At 35.6% G+C, this 18,941-nt stretch overlaps 1 protein-coding gene across 2 annotated transcripts in view; it reads left to right on the plus strand.

Moving 5' to 3' along the window:
* Nucleotides 1–18,941, plus strand: part of dennd1b (DENN/MADD domain containing 1B) — a 99,080-nt gene that overhangs the window by 72,619 nt on the left and 7,520 nt on the right. For both annotated transcript variants that reach the window (XM_016273790.1, XM_016273791.1), the window contains 7 exons: nt 3,186–3,311; nt 6,139–6,240; nt 9,321–9,411; nt 10,360–10,400; nt 11,336–11,374; nt 12,559–12,615; nt 14,071–14,157. In XM_016273790.1, coding sequence (XP_016129276.1) covers nt 3,186–3,311; nt 6,139–6,240; nt 9,321–9,411; nt 10,360–10,400; nt 11,336–11,374; nt 12,559–12,615; nt 14,071–14,157 — 543 coding nt within the window. The remainder of the gene's footprint in view (nt 1–3,185; nt 3,312–6,138; nt 6,241–9,320; nt 9,412–10,359; nt 10,401–11,335; nt 11,375–12,558; nt 12,616–14,070; nt 14,158–18,941) is intronic.

Raw genomic sequence — 18,941 nt, forward strand, 5'->3', positions numbered from 1 at the left:
TCATCTTTTTAAGTGGGAGAACTTGCACAATTGGTGGCTGACTAAATACTTTTTTCCCCACTGTATATATTATACATACATTTTGGAATAATTATTCTCTCTCTCTTTCTATACATTTTAAATAATTTAGAAAATATTTAATTTATATTATTATTTATAAATATTTAAGAATTTAAACAATATTTAAATTACTATATATTTTTATTTTATGTATGTTATGTATTTGTTCACTTTTTGAAAAATAATATCCGTATATATATATATATATATTTATTGTTTGAGGCCTTGAGGTTGTTTTTTTTTTACTGTGTGTGTGTATATATATATATATATATAGACACACACACATCACATGTAATTTAAATACATATTACATATTATTATTAATAATAAATATTAAATAGCAATATTTAATTTCTTTAAATATTTTTAAAGAAATATAAATATATAAATTGAAATCTTAAATGTAATACAGAAATAATGAAGACGTTCTTGTGCACAACCTTTTGTTTTATATCCTCGTATTTGCCCACTGGGTATGCTGCACATTCTCCTGAGTGTGAGTGGCATTTTGCTTTCTTTGATTCTTCAAAAATGAAGACTGTTTAACGGATTGTTTGGGGAGAGTGAGAGAAGTGAGGGGAAAAAAGACAACGCATCTACATGAAATATTAATATGGCGCCAACTTTACATAAACATAAAAGCACTTAGCCAGTGTGAATATGGAGATGACACTTGTTAATTTAGCGCCGCTAAACTTTCTGTTTGATGCTTCTGAGGATTCGCCATATCAGCTCAGGGGCGCTGTGAAAAAGAGGCACATCCCAATAGAGACGAGTAGAACAAAAGACAACAAAAATGAAATTAGTTCTATATAGAAAAATGCCAGTTTGTGAACATCCTGAATGCAAAACCTCTATCCACGTTCAACAGGGTCAGTGACGATTCACCCAGGTGCTTTTCCTGCGTTCTTAAAACCAACTGCCTCTTGGTATTCAGTGGATCACCTAAACGCTCTCGTTTATGGTCTTCGCTTGATCTTCCCTAATGAAGGAAGCTAAACTGATTATTGATATGCATGCTGCTCAGTGTGAATTGCAAGCATGCAAATGAATTGCCAGCAGATGGTTATGAGCGCTGCAGCATACGTAATCAATTTGGTTAACCTTACATTACCTGGATCAAGCACCGCTTCACGGTTCATCCCCATTTGTTTGTGCACCGCTGTGTCTCATGACAGGCTTGGATGATTTGATACAGAAGATTCGGGAGTATGGGGAAAAATCTGAAGGGGACATGCAATTCAGATTATTTTCCTTGATTATTTTATTTATGAAGAATGCATTTATATACAAGTATGCAGATTTATATTTATTTATGGAGTAATGACAAAAAAGGTAACATTTCAAAACAATTTCTTGTTTATTATGTATTTATTGTTGTATTTTCAACAAAATTATAGTTTTAACATCAAATAAGATAGATAGATAGATGTATACATACATAACATGCATTTAAGATTGTAGAATATATTTAAATGATTATATAATTTAGTTATATATATATATATATATATAGAGAGAGAGAGAGAGAGAGAGAGAGAGAGAGAGAAAACGTAATTTAGATATATAAATTAAATAATTATTTATTTCATGTTTAAGATTTTAATTTTTATCAATATATTTAATTATATATATAATATGCGTTTAAGATTGTAGAATAGATTTAAATGATTATATCATTTTAATATATAATGTGTGTAGATATATATATATATATATATATGTATGTATGTGTATGTATGAATATATATATATATATATATATAAATAACTGTTTGAAAACATGTAATTTAGATATATAAATTAAATAATTATATTATATATAGACACATCACACATCAAATTAAATACATTTGAACTTTTAACATAATTTTCTTTTAAATGTAGTTAATTAATGAATTTAGTTATCTTTTAAAAAATGTCTTTTGTATCATGAATATCTTGACGTTCTCTTTGGGTCGTACCATTTGAACATATGACTACATGAACTAACCTTTGCTCTCTCTAATTTTATACTGTTTTCAGCAAAGGTTTTAATGGCTCTGAAAATGTCAAGTGGTTTTAACATCAAATAAATTAAACAATTTTGCTGTATTTTTTCCAGATTTTGATTTAACTTGAAGTGATTAATTCATTTTTTTTATATTATGACCTTTTGACTTATGACAACATGAACTCTCTCTAATTTTCTGTTTTAAGGTTTTCTTGTCACATGACAAAATGTTTTCTGCATGTAGTTATACCACAAATATAAATGTGTATGCATTATTTTATGGGTCATTGACAAATAAGATCACATTTTGAATATACTAATTTTTTAAGTTTTAGTGACATGTAAAGTGGTTTTAGCATTAAATAAATGAAACATTTTTATTTAAAAAAAATATATAGTAATGATTTTTGAATAGTAATTTTTATTTAATTTTAATTATTGATTATTTTGTTGTAAACTATTATTACTTTTTTATCATGAATGTCTTAATGTTTTCTTTGGGTCATGCTATTTGACATATGACAACATAAACTAACCTTTGCAAAGATTTAAAAAAATATATATTATTATTATTATTATATAATTTACTCTTTTAGTGAGTCTGTTCGTCCACCTTTACATTTTGTGTGTAGTTTCATCATCTCTTTAGCTGCACAAAAATATAAGAACAAATTTAATTCAAAAATCAAAAACATATTCACCAGTACCAAAGTCTTTTAAAATGCAACTAAGCAGCGAGTGGCGAATAGCAGTAGTGTATACCATGATATAATGAAAGTACATGCATGTCGAGAGAGTAGCTTGGGTACACGGCAAAGAAAGCGAAGGGTACGAGAGCCCAAGATTCCCTGCCAAAGTCGTTTTGCTCTCTGGCCCCACCCCTGCACACGGCAACATCGCTTCAATTAACAGAGCAGCAGGTGCTCTTGAGAGATAGAAGGCTTTTCTTTATTTCTTTCTCTCTTTTTTAGGGTGGGGGGTGACCTGTAAATGTGACACTTCACACTCTGAATGGGTTTGCCTGTTCCTCCACCTATTTCAGAGGTGTTAATTTAACTCTCTCTCTCTCTCTCTCTCTCTCTCTCTCTCTCTCTCTCTCTCTCTCTCGCTCTCTCTCTCTCTTTTTCAGGTCTCCAGTCTGAAGAGTAAGCTGAAGAAGCAGTCGACTGCTACAGGAAGTGGGGTGGCTCGGGCCTTTCTGCATGCTCAGGCTGCGCTGTTTGGCTCCTATCGGGACGCCCTGAGATATAAACCTGTAAGACTGTCACTCTTCACTTCAAGCTTTTCACAAAATATCACCTTGTCATCACATCATCAACACGTATCAACATGTATCATTTTGATACATAATACAATAATTGCTATTCTGCAAGGCTTTTTAGTGCAAAATGTATTTTATTTTATTTATTTTTTATTTTTATTTTATAATTTTATTTTTTTACGTATTTTTTTATTTTTTATTAAAAAATTTTTTTATTTTATATTATTTTAAGTCAAAGCCATTTCAAGAGACAGAAAGGCTGAAAGAAAGGGAAAAACAGGTGCAGGGAAAGGTGGGCCTGTCTGCATAGCCGAAACGTCAGATGTTGAAAAGCCTGGACTATCTCTTTGAAGTGTCGTGGACTTCTCAGACCCTCTAAACTCCTGAAATGTGCCTCACGGTTCTGTGAGTGGCGTTGAGGAAAACAAAGGGTGCTCTCTATTTGTCCAATGTGGCCATCTTTGTTGGCAAGGCAGAGAGTAATTGGTTTGTGTAGACCCACAGAGCGAAGATACATTATTGATGTTTCAGCTGTTGTGCACAAACTGTCTTTTCGCCACTAGAAAAAAAATACACACGCTCGAAGTCAAGTCTGCGCAACTCTTAGCCTTCAAAGTGGTGCCTCAATTGAGCACATTGTCTGCAAATCTACATGGAATTACCAGTTTTTATTCATTTTTTTTTAATTTTTTTTTTTTATTGAAGGCCCTCAGTCTCACCACTTTCATTTGCTTCGCATTTGCTTTAAAGCATAAGCTCAAATACGGAGCGCTCTTTTGACAGTCGGCCCTATAGCTCATTAGGATTCTGAGAAGTCGAACAATTGAAAATCAGTCTTTGTGCTGCTTTATTTTGATTAATATTTCACTTTGTTATTACTGAGACAAAAAAAACCACCCTTACATCTTTGAAATGACAGCATTGCAGTGCTATTTAGCTGAAAACATTGCATTAGTTGCCATCTTTTATTATTAAATCAGTAATTTATGCATCATTTCAGAGCATCCCTCCTTGAACGCCTGCATGCATCTGAAATGGAATAGCGGTATTTGATTTTACACACCCAGTATTTCACCAGCATTACTGTCATGTTCTACGATAATGGCTTATCTTCTGTGTGCTGCATTTCTAAAGAGGTTCCTCCATTTGCAACGAATCATCGGTGTGAAATAATGCTCTGCTTTATGGAGCCCATATGCATTCCCAACAGCGTCTTAGCAGAACGCCGACATCTAACTGAGCTGTAAATGAAACAATGCAGGGAAATCATAATTAGCTCCCATGCAAGAGTCGGCAATCATGGACTTATAGAGGTCACTGTAGTGCGATACCTCATTGGGCTCTTTTGTTATTGACCCCCAAGCACCAGGAACGATGGTAATAAATGTGCACATCAGACAGGTTTTAAGCCACGCCATTTAGCTGCTGTGAAAGTCAATTATACAATTTAGAATTGGATTATAATTAAAACCAAAAAAGGTTGCTAGAAATGTTGACTTTTCTTGCTATTGAGACTTGTTCTTGAAACACATGCAGAATGAATTTCTGTTAAAATGCATCTGATGTAATCAGACTCAATTCCATGTGATAAGTAGGAATGGTTGTACGAATGATTTACTTGAGCATGTTGAGTTTCTGTGAAAATTGTTAGTAAAACCAATCTATTATTATTAATACATTTTTATTTAAAAAAAGAAACAGCAGTTTTTTTAAGTTATTCATAAACATTCTTACATAAGTAGTCACGCTCAGTTCAATGCAACAAATTATATAGTATAAATATAGAAACAAGCAGGAGTTATTTGAAATTTGTCTGTAAAACTATACTTGCATATAGTCACATGCAATTAAATGCAAGAAGTTGATCTATTTTATGTGTTCTGTGAAAATTATTATAAAAACTATTCTTAGTAAACAGTCACATGCAATTCAGTGCGACAGAGCAGGAATAGTTTTACTAACTGTATAGAAATGACAAGAACGAAGTTCTGTGAAATTATTTTTAAAACCATTCTTTAAACAAATAGTTGCATTCAATGTGACCGTACAGTAAGAATAGTTTTATGAAGAGTCTACCTAGAAAAAAAACAGAACAAATTTGTGTGAACTGTTCTTAAAATCATTCTTACATAAATAGTTGCATTCAATGGAACAACGCAGTACTGTAGGAAACATTTTATGAACAGTTTATGTAGAAACAACCAGAACGAAGTTTAGTTCTTACATAAATATTTGCATTCACTGCGACAGTGCAGAGCAATCTGTATAAGAATAGTTTTACGAATAGTGTATGAGTAGTTAACATACAACAAGAACAAATTTCTGTGAAAACTGTTCATTTACAATGGAACTATTTATATTCTGTACAATTTATATAAAAATAGCTTTACAGATTGTAAACATACATCCAAGAAGAACACATTTCTGTAAAAATGGTTCTTTAAACCATTCTTACATAGTCGCTTTCAACACGACAATACAATGAAATTTGCGCAGAGAAGGTTTTATGAAAAATTTGTATTGAAATCAGTTTTTAAGCCCACAGGATCTCAAATCTTTTCCCATTGACGCATACAGACGAAGTGTGGGCTCCTAGCAAGCCTTAGTTCTCTCCTGGCAGCTATTTTTTGTATTCCATTCATGCGACTCGGGGAGAAATTGAAATGATGTAATTGATTGCAACGGGTGATGATGGTAAACAAACGAGTGCAGTCAAACAAAACATCTGTCTGTGAGTCTCGGATGAAGCAGCACCGTTTTCAGCCGTTTTAGCCAATAGCGGACTGTCTATAGTCATTAAAGCGCGCTTTCTCATCCCCAGGGAGAGCCAATCACCTTCTGCGAGAAGAGCTTTGTGGCACATCGCTCCAGCACCATGAGAAGTTTCCTTGAGATGGCCGTGAACCTGCAACTCTTCAAGCAGGTAGAGTGGAAACAAGTGGAAACAGTTTTCCACCTCAACCATAAATTACTCAAAACCACATTTGCAATGTTTCCTGTTTTGGGCTTTTAGTTGACAAGTGTGTGATTTTTTTTAAATTTATTTATTTATATATATATATATATATATATATATATATATATATATATATATATATATATATACACCCTATACGCCTTCAACATATTGCACAGTAACTCTTAGGGAATCTTGCATACACTTGAACCAACGCTCCCTCCAACTCTATTTATAGCCATGATATCGAATCTCTTTCCTTCCCCCTCTGCTAAAGTCTTAATTTATACCCGGAACGAGCAGTTGCACATTTAATCACATCTCCGTCTTGATGCACCATCCGCCTAACGTTCCCTCCAAAACCCAGATAGTGACCAGCAGTTCAAAGACATCTCCACCACCCGCCCATGCAGTAGCTCCGGGATCTTATCGCCACCTTGGCCGTACTGCAAAAGGCCAGCACCGCTGTGCCCCGTTCTGACCATGAACCACATCCGCTTAGAGGCCAGCCCTGCCTAGAAACGAGTAGAGGCTGGCTGCCAAGAGATTGCGGGGGAAGTCTGTCAACGACGACCTGCTTTCTGTCTCCTAACTCTCCCCCCCTCCACGTCTTCCAGCGCTTGATGCTAACTCACGATCACCCTGCCAACGAGAGAGAGCTTGCAGCGCTCTGGCATCTCCCCATTTCCCTATCTGCACGGGTCCGGTTAACCGGTTCTTCCTCCAGACTCTCATCACTACCCCCTCGACACCTTCAGACGCAGCGCTTTTGTTTTTTTCAGTGCTGTGTGGTTTCGTTCAGCAAATTTAGTTGCTTGGAAACGTTTCCCCAGCTAGCGATGTTGCCTTTTGTTCATGTCATAATTGAACGTGAAGATCACAAAGCTTTTATTACACATTAAATACAAGAAGTGGCAGAAATGTGCTTTGACTTCACTAAAACCCATTTCGCGATCCCATTTTTTTTGGGGAGCGAACAGTGCTACGGAAGCGTTACTATGATTTCCCTTGTCAATTTAGGAGAAACAAAAAGCTTTACATAATCAAATGTTGGGAATACATATGTAACTGTCCGTGAATTGTTTATTCGCTAAACTATGGTAAGTTTCTGCAAATATGTGTCAGTTACAGAGGATTGAGCAGATCCACCAAAAGCATTGGCGCCTGAGATCTATTGCAATGAATTGTCATTATTGTTGCACATTCTCATTGGTTTGTTGGCATGTGCATGTTTTTATGCACAATAAAATTAGCCATACCATCCCCTTTTAAGGAATGTGGTGCCACATTCAACAATGGACAAATCAAGGCAACATTGGCTAGAAAAATGTGGAAAGAACTTATAACTTCATTCACTAATATAATTTTATACACTTACAATGCATTTACCCTCAACACACCATTTTGCAACCTTAATATAAAGTTACAAATAAAAATGCTGTTTTAGAAAGCAAACAACAACTCCATCATCAAGTGTTTGTTCTTAGATACTATAGTCTTAAAAGGTCCCCAAAACAAGCAGATAGGTAGGAGCAGTGTCCAATTAATGGGACGAAAGTGTGTCTGTAACCCGATACTGAAGGATGAGGTTTCGGATAGGTGTTAATTTGACCTGATCGCATGCTGTAATTGGACTGTAGCGTGGCTGAGGCTGAACCCTGTGGTCTCATCACTCATTAGGAGATTGTAATGAAGTTACCCTGTAGCAGAGTCCAATGAAAGGTGCTGACCCCTAGAGATGTCCTTACCCAGTTACGGGGACACCTGAGACCTGTTCTGGCCTACTGTTACTACAGTGGTCCCATTAAATGAATGTTTTCAAAAATAGTTCAAAAATCAAGAAGCACATGTGATTTGTTAGTGATGTTCACTAAAATGAGCATCACTATTGCTCCACTTAAAGTAAACCCCCTAACGCTTAGTATTAAATGTTGACACTTAACCATGCTGTGCCACAAACATGTTACATAAATTCATGACGTCAAAAAAACATATAAATATAGACATATAAACATTTCAATGTACATTTTATATGCAATATGAAATGAGTTACATACTGTATTTCTAATGTAAACACTTTATACAAATACATATATGCAGGTATGTGCCGGTAAAATATGAAATGACAGTTTTAATGCATAAATGCAAGTATTTGTCTGGTACTTTTTATTAGATGTTGAACAAAACAAAGCATTTTAAATGCATTTATTATTTAATCCAATTTGTATTATTTATTTATTTTTTACTTTTTAAATTTAATCATAACACAAAAATAGGTATTTGTACATCGCATAGCTGTATTAATGTTGGAAGAGTAAACTACAGATAATCTGCAGATCCTTTATGTATTCCTTCATGACTTATTTTTTAAGTTTTTGCATTTATGGACCAAAATAAACTAAATAAATATGAATAGAAGTTATCGAAAATTATGTTTTACAAAGAAACCATATTTTCTTATCCATATGGTATTTTTCCGGTAAAATTATTAACTGTACTACAGTATATATTGCACTTTTTGCTGTAAGTATTTAATAAATACTTTATTCCCAATATCTTTAATAAATCTATTATTTATCTGTAGTATATTTATTCTGTTAATTCCTTTTATACAAAAATGTTTTTTTTATCAAACGTCTTCAATAATATAAGTTTCCACATCCTTCCTTACTTTGACATGCACTATTCAGATTTTGTTCAGAAAATATATATATTTTATGTATTTAGAAAATATATTCTAAATCTAGTTATAGTTATCTGCTATACTTAGAACTATTTTCAAATGAAATAAATAAAATATCATAGGCCTACTTTTAATAGGCATATTTATTAGATCCCTTTTAGGTCTTCTATGGGACAAGAGAGGAAATTAAACTTCCCAAAAGGCATTGCTCACACAACATTCTCCTCTGTCATGTTAATCCATCACCTGATGTAAATTACACACAGTGACCATGTCTAGAGCAGTCTAGATGGAATTGTTTTGCTGTTGTTCTCCATCCCCCTCTTTTCTTAATAACCTGTGATACTTTAATTTATGACGGCAGTTCATTGAAGGCAGACTGGCCAAATTAAACGCAGGAAGGGGCTTTACAGACGTCTATGAAGAGGAGATCACAGCGGGGGGCTTCTGTAGAAGTGAGTGCCACCTCTCCGTCTTTCAAAGAGAGAAAACAGCTCACACACACTTGAATGACTTTTACTCTTATAATAGCATTAGGCATTGTACAAGGTACGATTTTAATAGAAGTAGCCAAAAATGAAATTGGTCATTATTTACTCATTTCCTGACTGACTTCTGCAGAATACAAAAATAAGAAATTTTGAAGAGGGTCCATACTGCTCTTTTCCATACAAATAAGAAGGGACCAGTTGTCAGGCTCTAAAATGAAAAAAGCTCCATAAGAGACATTTCATTTTTTTCTAGTAAACAAACAAGTCTTAGATTTGTCTTCTTTTATTTAAAAGTTGCCAGATTCCTTTTAAACATTATTTATAATCTGTGGCACTATGAATTAAAAAAAATATATATATATTTCTAAATATACATACACTGCCATTCAACAGTTTGGGGTTGGTAAAATTTTTTGCACAGTCGTCTCTTATGCTCACCAATGCTGCATTTGTTTGATCAAAAATACAGTTAAAACAGTAATATTGTGAAATTATTATTGCAATATAAAAAACTTTTTTTTGTTTTTAATGCATTTTAAAATGTATTTATTCCTGTGATTGTAAAGCTGAATTTTATAGTTCATTGTCATATGGTCCTTCATAAATTATTCTAATATGCTGATTTGGTGCTCAGAATAATTCTTATTATTGTCAATGTTGTACATTTTTATTTCAGGTTCTTTGATGAATAAAAATTTCTAAAGACAATATTTATTTTTGTAACATTGGTACATTGTTTTTACTGTAACTTTTAATCAGTTTAACTCATCCTTGCTGAATAGAGTTGTCATTTTCAAAATCTAACAGACCCCAAACTTTTGTAATACATATAATCTCATGATCTTTTTTTTCGGAATAATATTTTATTCTGAATTTAATATTAACACTCCCATGTGACACTTTTTTTTTTAGGTAATTCGAGGTCTTATCAGCAGTGGATTCACACCAAGATGGTAAGCAGCAGGCAATTATTCGTTTTTCTGCTTATAATGTTAATGTTAATTTCAGCTGAATAATTAAGCCCAAAGCAGCTGAGAGCCATTATTATTTCCTGTGTGTTATGAGGTGATAAAATGTATCCAGTTGAGCGAATCTCTTGAAAGTGGAGATGCGATGCCAGGGAAGATGGTGAAAACTGTGGCGTGGGACAGTTAAGATGTTGAGACAGGCTTGATATGATGTGACAGCCAGTCATCGGAGATGACACGAGACTTCTGGCAGGAAACACAGCCATTACTCGATAGATTGAACAAAAGAAAAGCCCTCTTTTCTTCTCTCCTTCCATCTGCTGTCTTCCTCTCACCTCTCTCCGTGCTGTCTCTCGCGCCTGTTTTCTTTTTGCGTTCTCTCCTTCGCTTCTATCCGTCAGCTGGAGCCGAATTAGTTCTCTGGAGTGCCTTTTTCAAAAGGTTTTGTGTAAAGTTCACATCCTCTGACTGACACAAATCCATAAGAAAGGGCCGCGGCGCCGTCATGTCGGTCAAGGCTTTGGGATGTAAACTCGGCAGCATCCGGCGCATTTCAGAGGTTTAGCGTGTTAGCCTTGCAGCATTCATCCGGTAAAGACCGATGTTATCCAGGAACGAGAGATGAAATCAGACAAGAACATAGCATTCAATGGTATGAGCGTCACTCTCTCTGGTGCCACACTCATATAAAGGGACCAGACCTATTTAATAGCTTGCTTTAATGGCAAAGGTTTTTCTCTTTGCTTTGGGGCAAAACAAATGTTTTGACTTGAGGAACATGGTGTTTATTCGGCCGTTAATGATTTGTGACAGTAAATGTGTGTTTATTTTATGTGAGATTTATTCAGCTAAACTTACGGAAAATGCTGGCATGTTCTCTGGAAATTCATGTTCTCAGCAAACTGTTCTCTTCTCCATAGCGGCAGAGAGCAAAACCAGTTGTGAAAAACCTTCAGATGGTAAGTTCACAGAGGAAAGGGTGTTCTGGCCTAGATTTAAATTTTATTTTGCTATAAGCAGATGTGGGATTACAGTATGGTTCATGGTGCTTTATTCTCCCTCATGTCATTCGAAAACGGTGTTGCTTTCTTTCATATGTGGAACATAAAAGATCTTTTGTGATATATTATAACATTTATTGATAAAATTGTGTTTTTGTCCATACAATGGAAGTCAATAGGTACCCATGTTGTTCCTAACTTTCTTGTGTTCTGTTGCTTTCAATTGTGTAAATGCGTTAACCTGATTTTTATAACCTGATTAACCAGTATTCTAGTTACTAGAAATCTGTGTCCAACATTGTGCATGTGCCTGTAACAATCAGAGTTTTGTGTCATGGGTCAATTTTGTAATTTTGGTAAACAGTATTTGGAATGTGTAATGGTTTTTCCTTAAAATCGGTGCAGAATGTGGAAAAAAGTTGCCTACATTCAGCAATTCACCAAAAGCTTGCATGCTATTGTTAAGAACTTGACAGACAGTTAGGTTTGAATTAATAAAGATGATTAAGTTATTGTGCAGAAGTGCTAAAATTGCAGTGTAGTTGTGTGGTCACATTAGCGAAATTTAGTCACAATTTTTGTCAAAGAGTAGCTGTTAAAAAGATCAGTTAAAAAAACTGTTAAAGGTCACTTTCAAACTATGAAGCTTTCTGTTGGTCAACACAATGAATTTGCGTGACTAACTTGAACACAAGTGAGAACTGCATAGTTCGCAAGCAGATTCCTATTTAAACGACTTGATTTCGCCTGCTAAATTTAGCCAAACAATGGTAAATGTGACGGCAGCTTGATAAATAGCTAAATCAAATGACTTACTTTCTTCTGTGCAACATAAGATATTTTGAAGAATGTTTGGAACCAAACAATCTTGGAGCCCATTGAATTTCATTGTACGGAAAAAAACACAAAGACATTTCTCAAAATATCTTCTATTATGTTCCACAGAAGAAATAAAGTCATACAGGTTTGAAATGACATGAGGGTGAATAAATAATGGCAGAATTTTTGTTTTTGGGTAAACTTAAACTATCCCTTTGATGTGATTGTCTTCTCCCTTTTTAACATTTCATTGTTGGTTATGGTTTGATTTTCCTAAATTTTGTAATTCAGCTATTGAGTAGCTTTTTTCTCTCTTTTGAAAGGCCAAAGATCATGCGAAACGGAAAATACGCGACATGAAGGACAAGATTACACAAAAGGTGAGTTATTCAGAGTTCTCATTCTGTCAAAACTATATATTTTGGGCGTTCGAAAGCATCTGATCCCCAGAAATACTGTCTGGATAGGCAGCTCACCGTCTCTCACATTTACACTCATACAGGCTCATGCACACACTATTTAAGATGGATCTCATGACTTCACCCATGGCTCGCGCTTAGGGTTTTAAATGGCTTGTGAAACCTGCTTAGCGCTTTGTTCAGGAGTGTACATTTCTAACAAGTGCGCCTCTGGCGATGGGCTGTCATGTCAACCCCCCTCCCCAGCACCACCTTTCATATTTTTTGCATATTTCATCACTGAGCGAGTGATTTCTTCAAAGCTAATGTAACGAGATGTATGTTTCCATAACACTGATGTCTTTGATAAGGCAATTGTGGCGTGAACTGTCAGGCCAGGAGCTTGGAAAGGCGGCCCAGAGGAGACGAGACGAGACGAGACCTCTCACAGTTGATACGCTGCTTCTGTCTGCTCGGCTTCAGCTAAACCAAAACAGATTTGAACGCGTGTGTTCGTATAAATAATCATGCGGTACAAGGCTCAAATTGGCTTGTAGCATAGCAAATTGCACACGATAAAACTGGGTACAAGTATTATGTGTGATTTCTCAGTTTCCCTCTCTTTTTTTGCTTTTCAGCAGGATGCTTAAGAGGAGGAAAGCTGTTGTCACATTAGGGCAATTTTGCCAAAATTTCACAGGCAAAAAAAATAATTATCAATGCGTGAAGCACAGCGTTTGCACAGAAGTCACTTTTAACTTTAACTTGAATATGAGTGAAATCTGTTTAGGGAACTACTTCTCTGTCACTGGACTGGATTTCACCCACAAAATTTCACAGATTTTGCCTGTAAAATTTCATAGAGCAACGATAAATGTGACCGCACCTTAATTAATGAAAAAAAATCAAATTACTTTTTCTGTGGAACACAAAATATATTTTGAAAAAGGTTAATAACACACTGACAAATTGCACAAAATAAAAATAAGTAAATATTAAGAAAGTATTTTGTGTGATTTCTCAGTTTTCATCTCTTTTTTGCTTCCTGGCAGGGTCCTAAAGTAGAGGAAAGGTCCAGTCACATAGGGACATTTTGTGGAAACTTCACAGAAATTTCATGGGCAAAAAAAGACCAATTGTTAGTTGTGTCAGTAGTGAAATCTGCGTAGAGAGCTCCTTAACTTTCACACAAACCTCCCGATAGCGCAAATTCCTATTAAAATGTTTGGATTTCGCCCACAAATTTTCATAACCTTATAAAATGGCAAAAAAAAAAATGACTTTTAATTTTCTAATCTAATTACTTTTTTCTTCTTCTGTGGAATGTAAAATAAGATTTTTTTTAAGCATGTTGGAAACACTGACAAATTTGGGTACATATTAAGAATGTACTATTCCTGATTTCTCAGTTTCTCTCTTTTTTTTGCTTCTCCACAGGACGCTGAAGAGGAGGAAAGCCCGTACTGTGCAGGTTCTCCCACCAGCACTAAAAGCCTCTCACCCAGGAGACTTCAGAGGAAAGCGGTGAGCACTTACACACTCTTTCTCTCTCACACACACACACACACACACACACACAGGGAAGGGGTTTACGGACAGTCCGCCCTGAAAGAAGCGCCCATTTGCACACCAGTAAGTCCGAGCCGACGTGGGGCGGCTTGATTGACAGCTGTGGCTAAAGTGGCCGTGTGCCGTGTGTAGTGTGTCTTGTGTGTGCGATGCAGTGATGTGTTGCCAAGCCCAGGCAGGGAAGCGGTGAGCCCCCCATAGATGCAGGAGGTGGCCTGGATTCATACCATTCACTGGCCTGCCTCCATTTCCAACCGAAATAGGCCGCGGTTGTTTCACAAAACCAGTTTTTGGACTGGCAACAAGGCTAATGTAATCACAGGTTTGATGTATCACTTATCGTATCCTACAGCTTTCTAGCGTATAAAAGCATATTCTACTGTTTCATGACCGTTTTTCATCCTCTATCTGATCTTTTACGTTAAACTATATATATTTTTTGCTACAGTTGCATTAAGATCCATATTTAAATGAGCTCTGTTTTGATTGGAAGAGAGATTGGACTTCTAAATGTAGTTCATACTGAATAGGCGTGTCATATATTTTAGTGTTCAGAAAACTCCTGTTTTTCATATGTGGCCATTAAGCATTTTATTTAGGCTTTTTAAATTGCGTCGTAGCTATAGTTATAACTAGGCAGCTGTAGGATTTATTCTCTTTATGCACCCTAACACACCTTTTATCACCAAAAAGGTCAAACACACATGTACCTTCCTATTCTGTCCCTCATACTGACACCTATAACTGTGTGAGGCCATGTGCCCAGGGACTCCCGTGATGCCCTTGCTGCATTGATCTGCCCTCTTCCACAACCTTCCTTATTTATTTTACATTTATTTACATTATATATTATACATTTCTATATTTATTTACATTATTCATTACATTATTACACAATTTGTTGAATTTTCAGCATCATTACTCCAGTCTTCAGTGTCACATGATCCTTCAGAAATCATTCTAATATGCTGTTTTGCTACTCAAGAAACATTTATTATCAATGTTGAAAACGGTTGTGCTACTTATTTTGATTTTTTTGATGAATCAAAAATTTAATAGAACAGTATTTATTAACATTATAAATTCCTTTACTGTCGCTTTTGATCAATTTGTCGTCCTTGCTGAATCAAAATATATAAAAAAAAAATGTATTAGTCCTTTTAAAACGTACTTTTACGGAGTCTTACTGACTCCAAACTTTTGAATGCTAATGCTTTTCTGTTGATTTTATTTATTTATTTAATGTATTAAACCTGACTGTAGAAGAGCAGTTAACAAGTGTCCAGCATTGTCTTCATGACTGCACTTTACCTTTTCAGATATAAATGGTTTTTAAAGATATTTTATTTTATTAACCGACAAAGGTACAAACCAATTATAAATTATCTAGTCAGACACACATTCATCAGCAGTCAACCAGTATCATGAAAGAACCTTTGCTTAATATTCACTCTCATTATTGAGGCTTTCAACAGCTGTAGCTCAGCAACACGAATGTTGACCAAAAATGCAGAGCTGAATGGTGCAAGTGTTGATTAGCTGTAAAAATATCTCACTTCCGCTACACTTCCGGCATGAACAGCCAGCCCTTGTTGCCCTTACATGCTCACACCTCCGTTCCCCGTGTCAGAAGGGCATTGGACAAAAGCCACGGCTGGCCTGATCCCTCCCCGCCTGCACGCCATCATGACAGCTGACTTTCTATCCAGCCCTTAATTAGTGTGGCTATTAGTTGCATCCTTGTTGTCGGGGAGAGGTGGAGTGAACGGAGTAGGCGGCGTGAAAAGGTGTGGAGACTGAGGTTCTCCAATTAGTGCTTTTCTTAAGGTGGCGGGTGACTCCCTCCACTCACCCACCCCCGAGGAACCCCTCGGCTTTATCAGAGCTTTCAGACTCATCACATACATACGCATGTTCTGCTGTTTGAGCACCAGAGTGGATGTGGTGGCCACAAAGACCCTCCACACAATCAATAAGTAAATCAATCCGCTGCGCCGTTCAGTCTTCGTTACCGTCTAACAGAGAACAAAAGAGCACCGGGTGACGGGGTCTCAGCACCAGGCCAACACGCTCTTTTCTTCAACAGACTTCTGCTGGTGTTCATTAAAACGGGAGAAATGCTACAGTATAATGAGACCTGAAGCATCTTATAAAACTGTATTAGTGTTAAAAAATATGAGAACATTTGTGGAAATGCTTAAATTTTGCATTTTATAATTTAATAAAAACATTTTTAAGATGCATTAAATTATCAGCAGAATAAATTTGTGAAGTAAAAAAAGGGGGGGGGGGATTAAAAAGATTGATTTAAAACTAGGTTTTCTAGATTTTGTTGGACCCAAAATAAACCCAGACAAGGTGATCAGGACCCCAATGCAACAAAGACTTTACATTATAAATAAATAAATGATATGAAATATTGATTTACGTTGAATTAATTTTATTATGTGAGAATATCGAGAGATAACATATGAAACCAGCTCAGTTATGTGGGAAATCAGTTGCATGGGAAAACAACATTTTTAGTGGTGCTTTGCAATTTAGACTGCAGAATGCACAATCAACCAATCAGAATATAATATGTATATATTTCTTTTAATTAAGAATTATGAACATTAATAAAAAAAAATGTTTTATCACAAAAACAACAATTTTAATAATTATACTTAGTGAACACAAAATTTAACAAAAATTATTTAAACATAAGGATAATAATTTATTAATAATTACAATTCTAAGAATTATGAATGTAAAATAAAAATAATTTGATACATAATATTTTATATATAATGATTTTATCATTTATAACAATAAGCTTAAATATTAATATTCTATCTATCTTTTTTGATTATTGTTATTAATATTATACTGTATATTTTTTATTAAAAATTTTTTTTTTTTTAAGTCAAGTGCGCTTTCAACGCTATAACAACACTTGCTGCACTCTCAGAAAAGTTGAGCAGTGTTTTCTGAGTCACTGGTTCACTGCACCGGATCCATGCAGCGTACAGTATATGGGACTGGTGTTCAGGTTCGAGCCTGAGGGCCTGTGAAAGCCAGACTGGGTGTCAGTAGCAGGGCCTAGGGCAGAGTAGAGCTGATCTCTATCTCCTGCTTATTCCTGCCGACTGAATCTGTGTGTGTGTGTGTGTGTGTGTGTGTGTGTGTGTGTGTGTGTGTGTGTGTGTGTGTGTTGAGGCTGCCTCCTCTGAGTGGCACACAGCCTCTGGGGAATGACTCCACACACACATGCTCTCTGGATGAAGCGGGCAGATGGATCCCCTATAGCCGTGGCCAGTTCAGCATCGCTGCATATTAAAGAGTCCAAAAAGCTCCGTTCAAGTTGTGTATAATTCATACACACTTCCTGCCCCGGCTTATGAGCTTCCACCTTCATTTACATACCGCCCTAAGCAGTGACCACTGTAAACATGATTGCGTTACAGCTGCAAAACTCTTCAAGTCGTGAAATCAAAATGAATCTGATTTAATTTCTTAAAGAATATTCCAGGTTCAATGCAAGCTAAGCTTGTTTGACTGCATTTGTGGTCAAAATGTAAAAAGTAATTTCGACTCATCCCTCGTTTTCTTAAAAAAATAAAAAATACAATAAAATAAAAATCAAGGTTACAGTGAGGAACTTACAATGGAAGTGAATAGAGACAATTTTGGGAGGATTTAACAGCAGAAATGTGAAGATTTTAATCCTATAAATCTCTTACATAAATTCTTCTGTTAAAACGTGTGTATCATTTGAGCTAAAAAAAATTTATAATTAAAATGTATAATTTATATATATACAGTGGGTACGGAAAGTATTCAGACCCCCTTAAATTTTTCACTCTTTGTTATATTGCAGCCATTTGCTAAAATCATTTAAGTTAATTTTTTTTCCTCAATGTCATAATTTTATTTTTTTTTTAAAGAGGAGGGAAATAATGTCAATTTGGACATTATTCAACATTATGCCACAAGTGCTGTCAATTGGACCCATAATATTCTTATAATACATGTTCTTGCTCATATTGCACTATTCGTCATTTCAATGAGAGAAAACATTCTTTCATCAAAATAATGAAAACAATTTTCCTGTGTTTTCAAGAAGTAAAATGGGATTTGTTTACTTGAAATTATTTTAAATGCATTTATTTCTACATGTCATTTCATAATGAAATTATATTTAGATATGGCTTATTCTTTCTAAACTTATCTCATACAGATGTATGGCTGTTCGTACGGATGCATGAATGTGAGAACGTGAGAGATAGAGCTCCCAGTGAGCGCTTTGTGAAACTGTGTAGGTCTGGAGGGCTGCCAGCGTCGAGATGGATTCGTTGGGTGTCAAAAAACATTGACGTACAAATGAAGAGAAAGTGCTTTTGGCCGGTGGACGTTTCGCTGCAAACAGAGAGAAGCTGCACATCTGCATGAGACAGAGATGCAAAGCTCACAGGTGGAGAGAAATCCCTCTCGGCTGTAACCAAAGTGCCACCTACTGGATGCTCACAAACGACATGCACATCCAGAATCTTTCTTGCTCTTATGTTTGGAAATTTGCTTTTAGCTGGAGCCAGTTGGAGGGAAGTTGCCTGAGAAGGGGTCCTGGGCTTTGTTTAAAGGGGATCTGCTTGAATAGCTCAGCAGATTCTGGCTTATGTTTTGGCTTGGAGGCGCAGGGGTTTTGTTTGCATTTTCCAGGCATATCTTCCCTTTCCATACCCTGCCAAGAACATGAGATC

The sequence above is a fragment of the Sinocyclocheilus grahami genome, unplaced genomic scaffold, assembly GCF_001515645.1.
Source record: "Sinocyclocheilus grahami isolate Dianchi unplaced genomic scaffold, SAMN03320097.WGS_v1.1 scaffold81.1, whole genome shotgun sequence".
Taxonomy (NCBI): domain Eukaryota; kingdom Metazoa; phylum Chordata; class Actinopteri; order Cypriniformes; family Cyprinidae; genus Sinocyclocheilus; species Sinocyclocheilus grahami.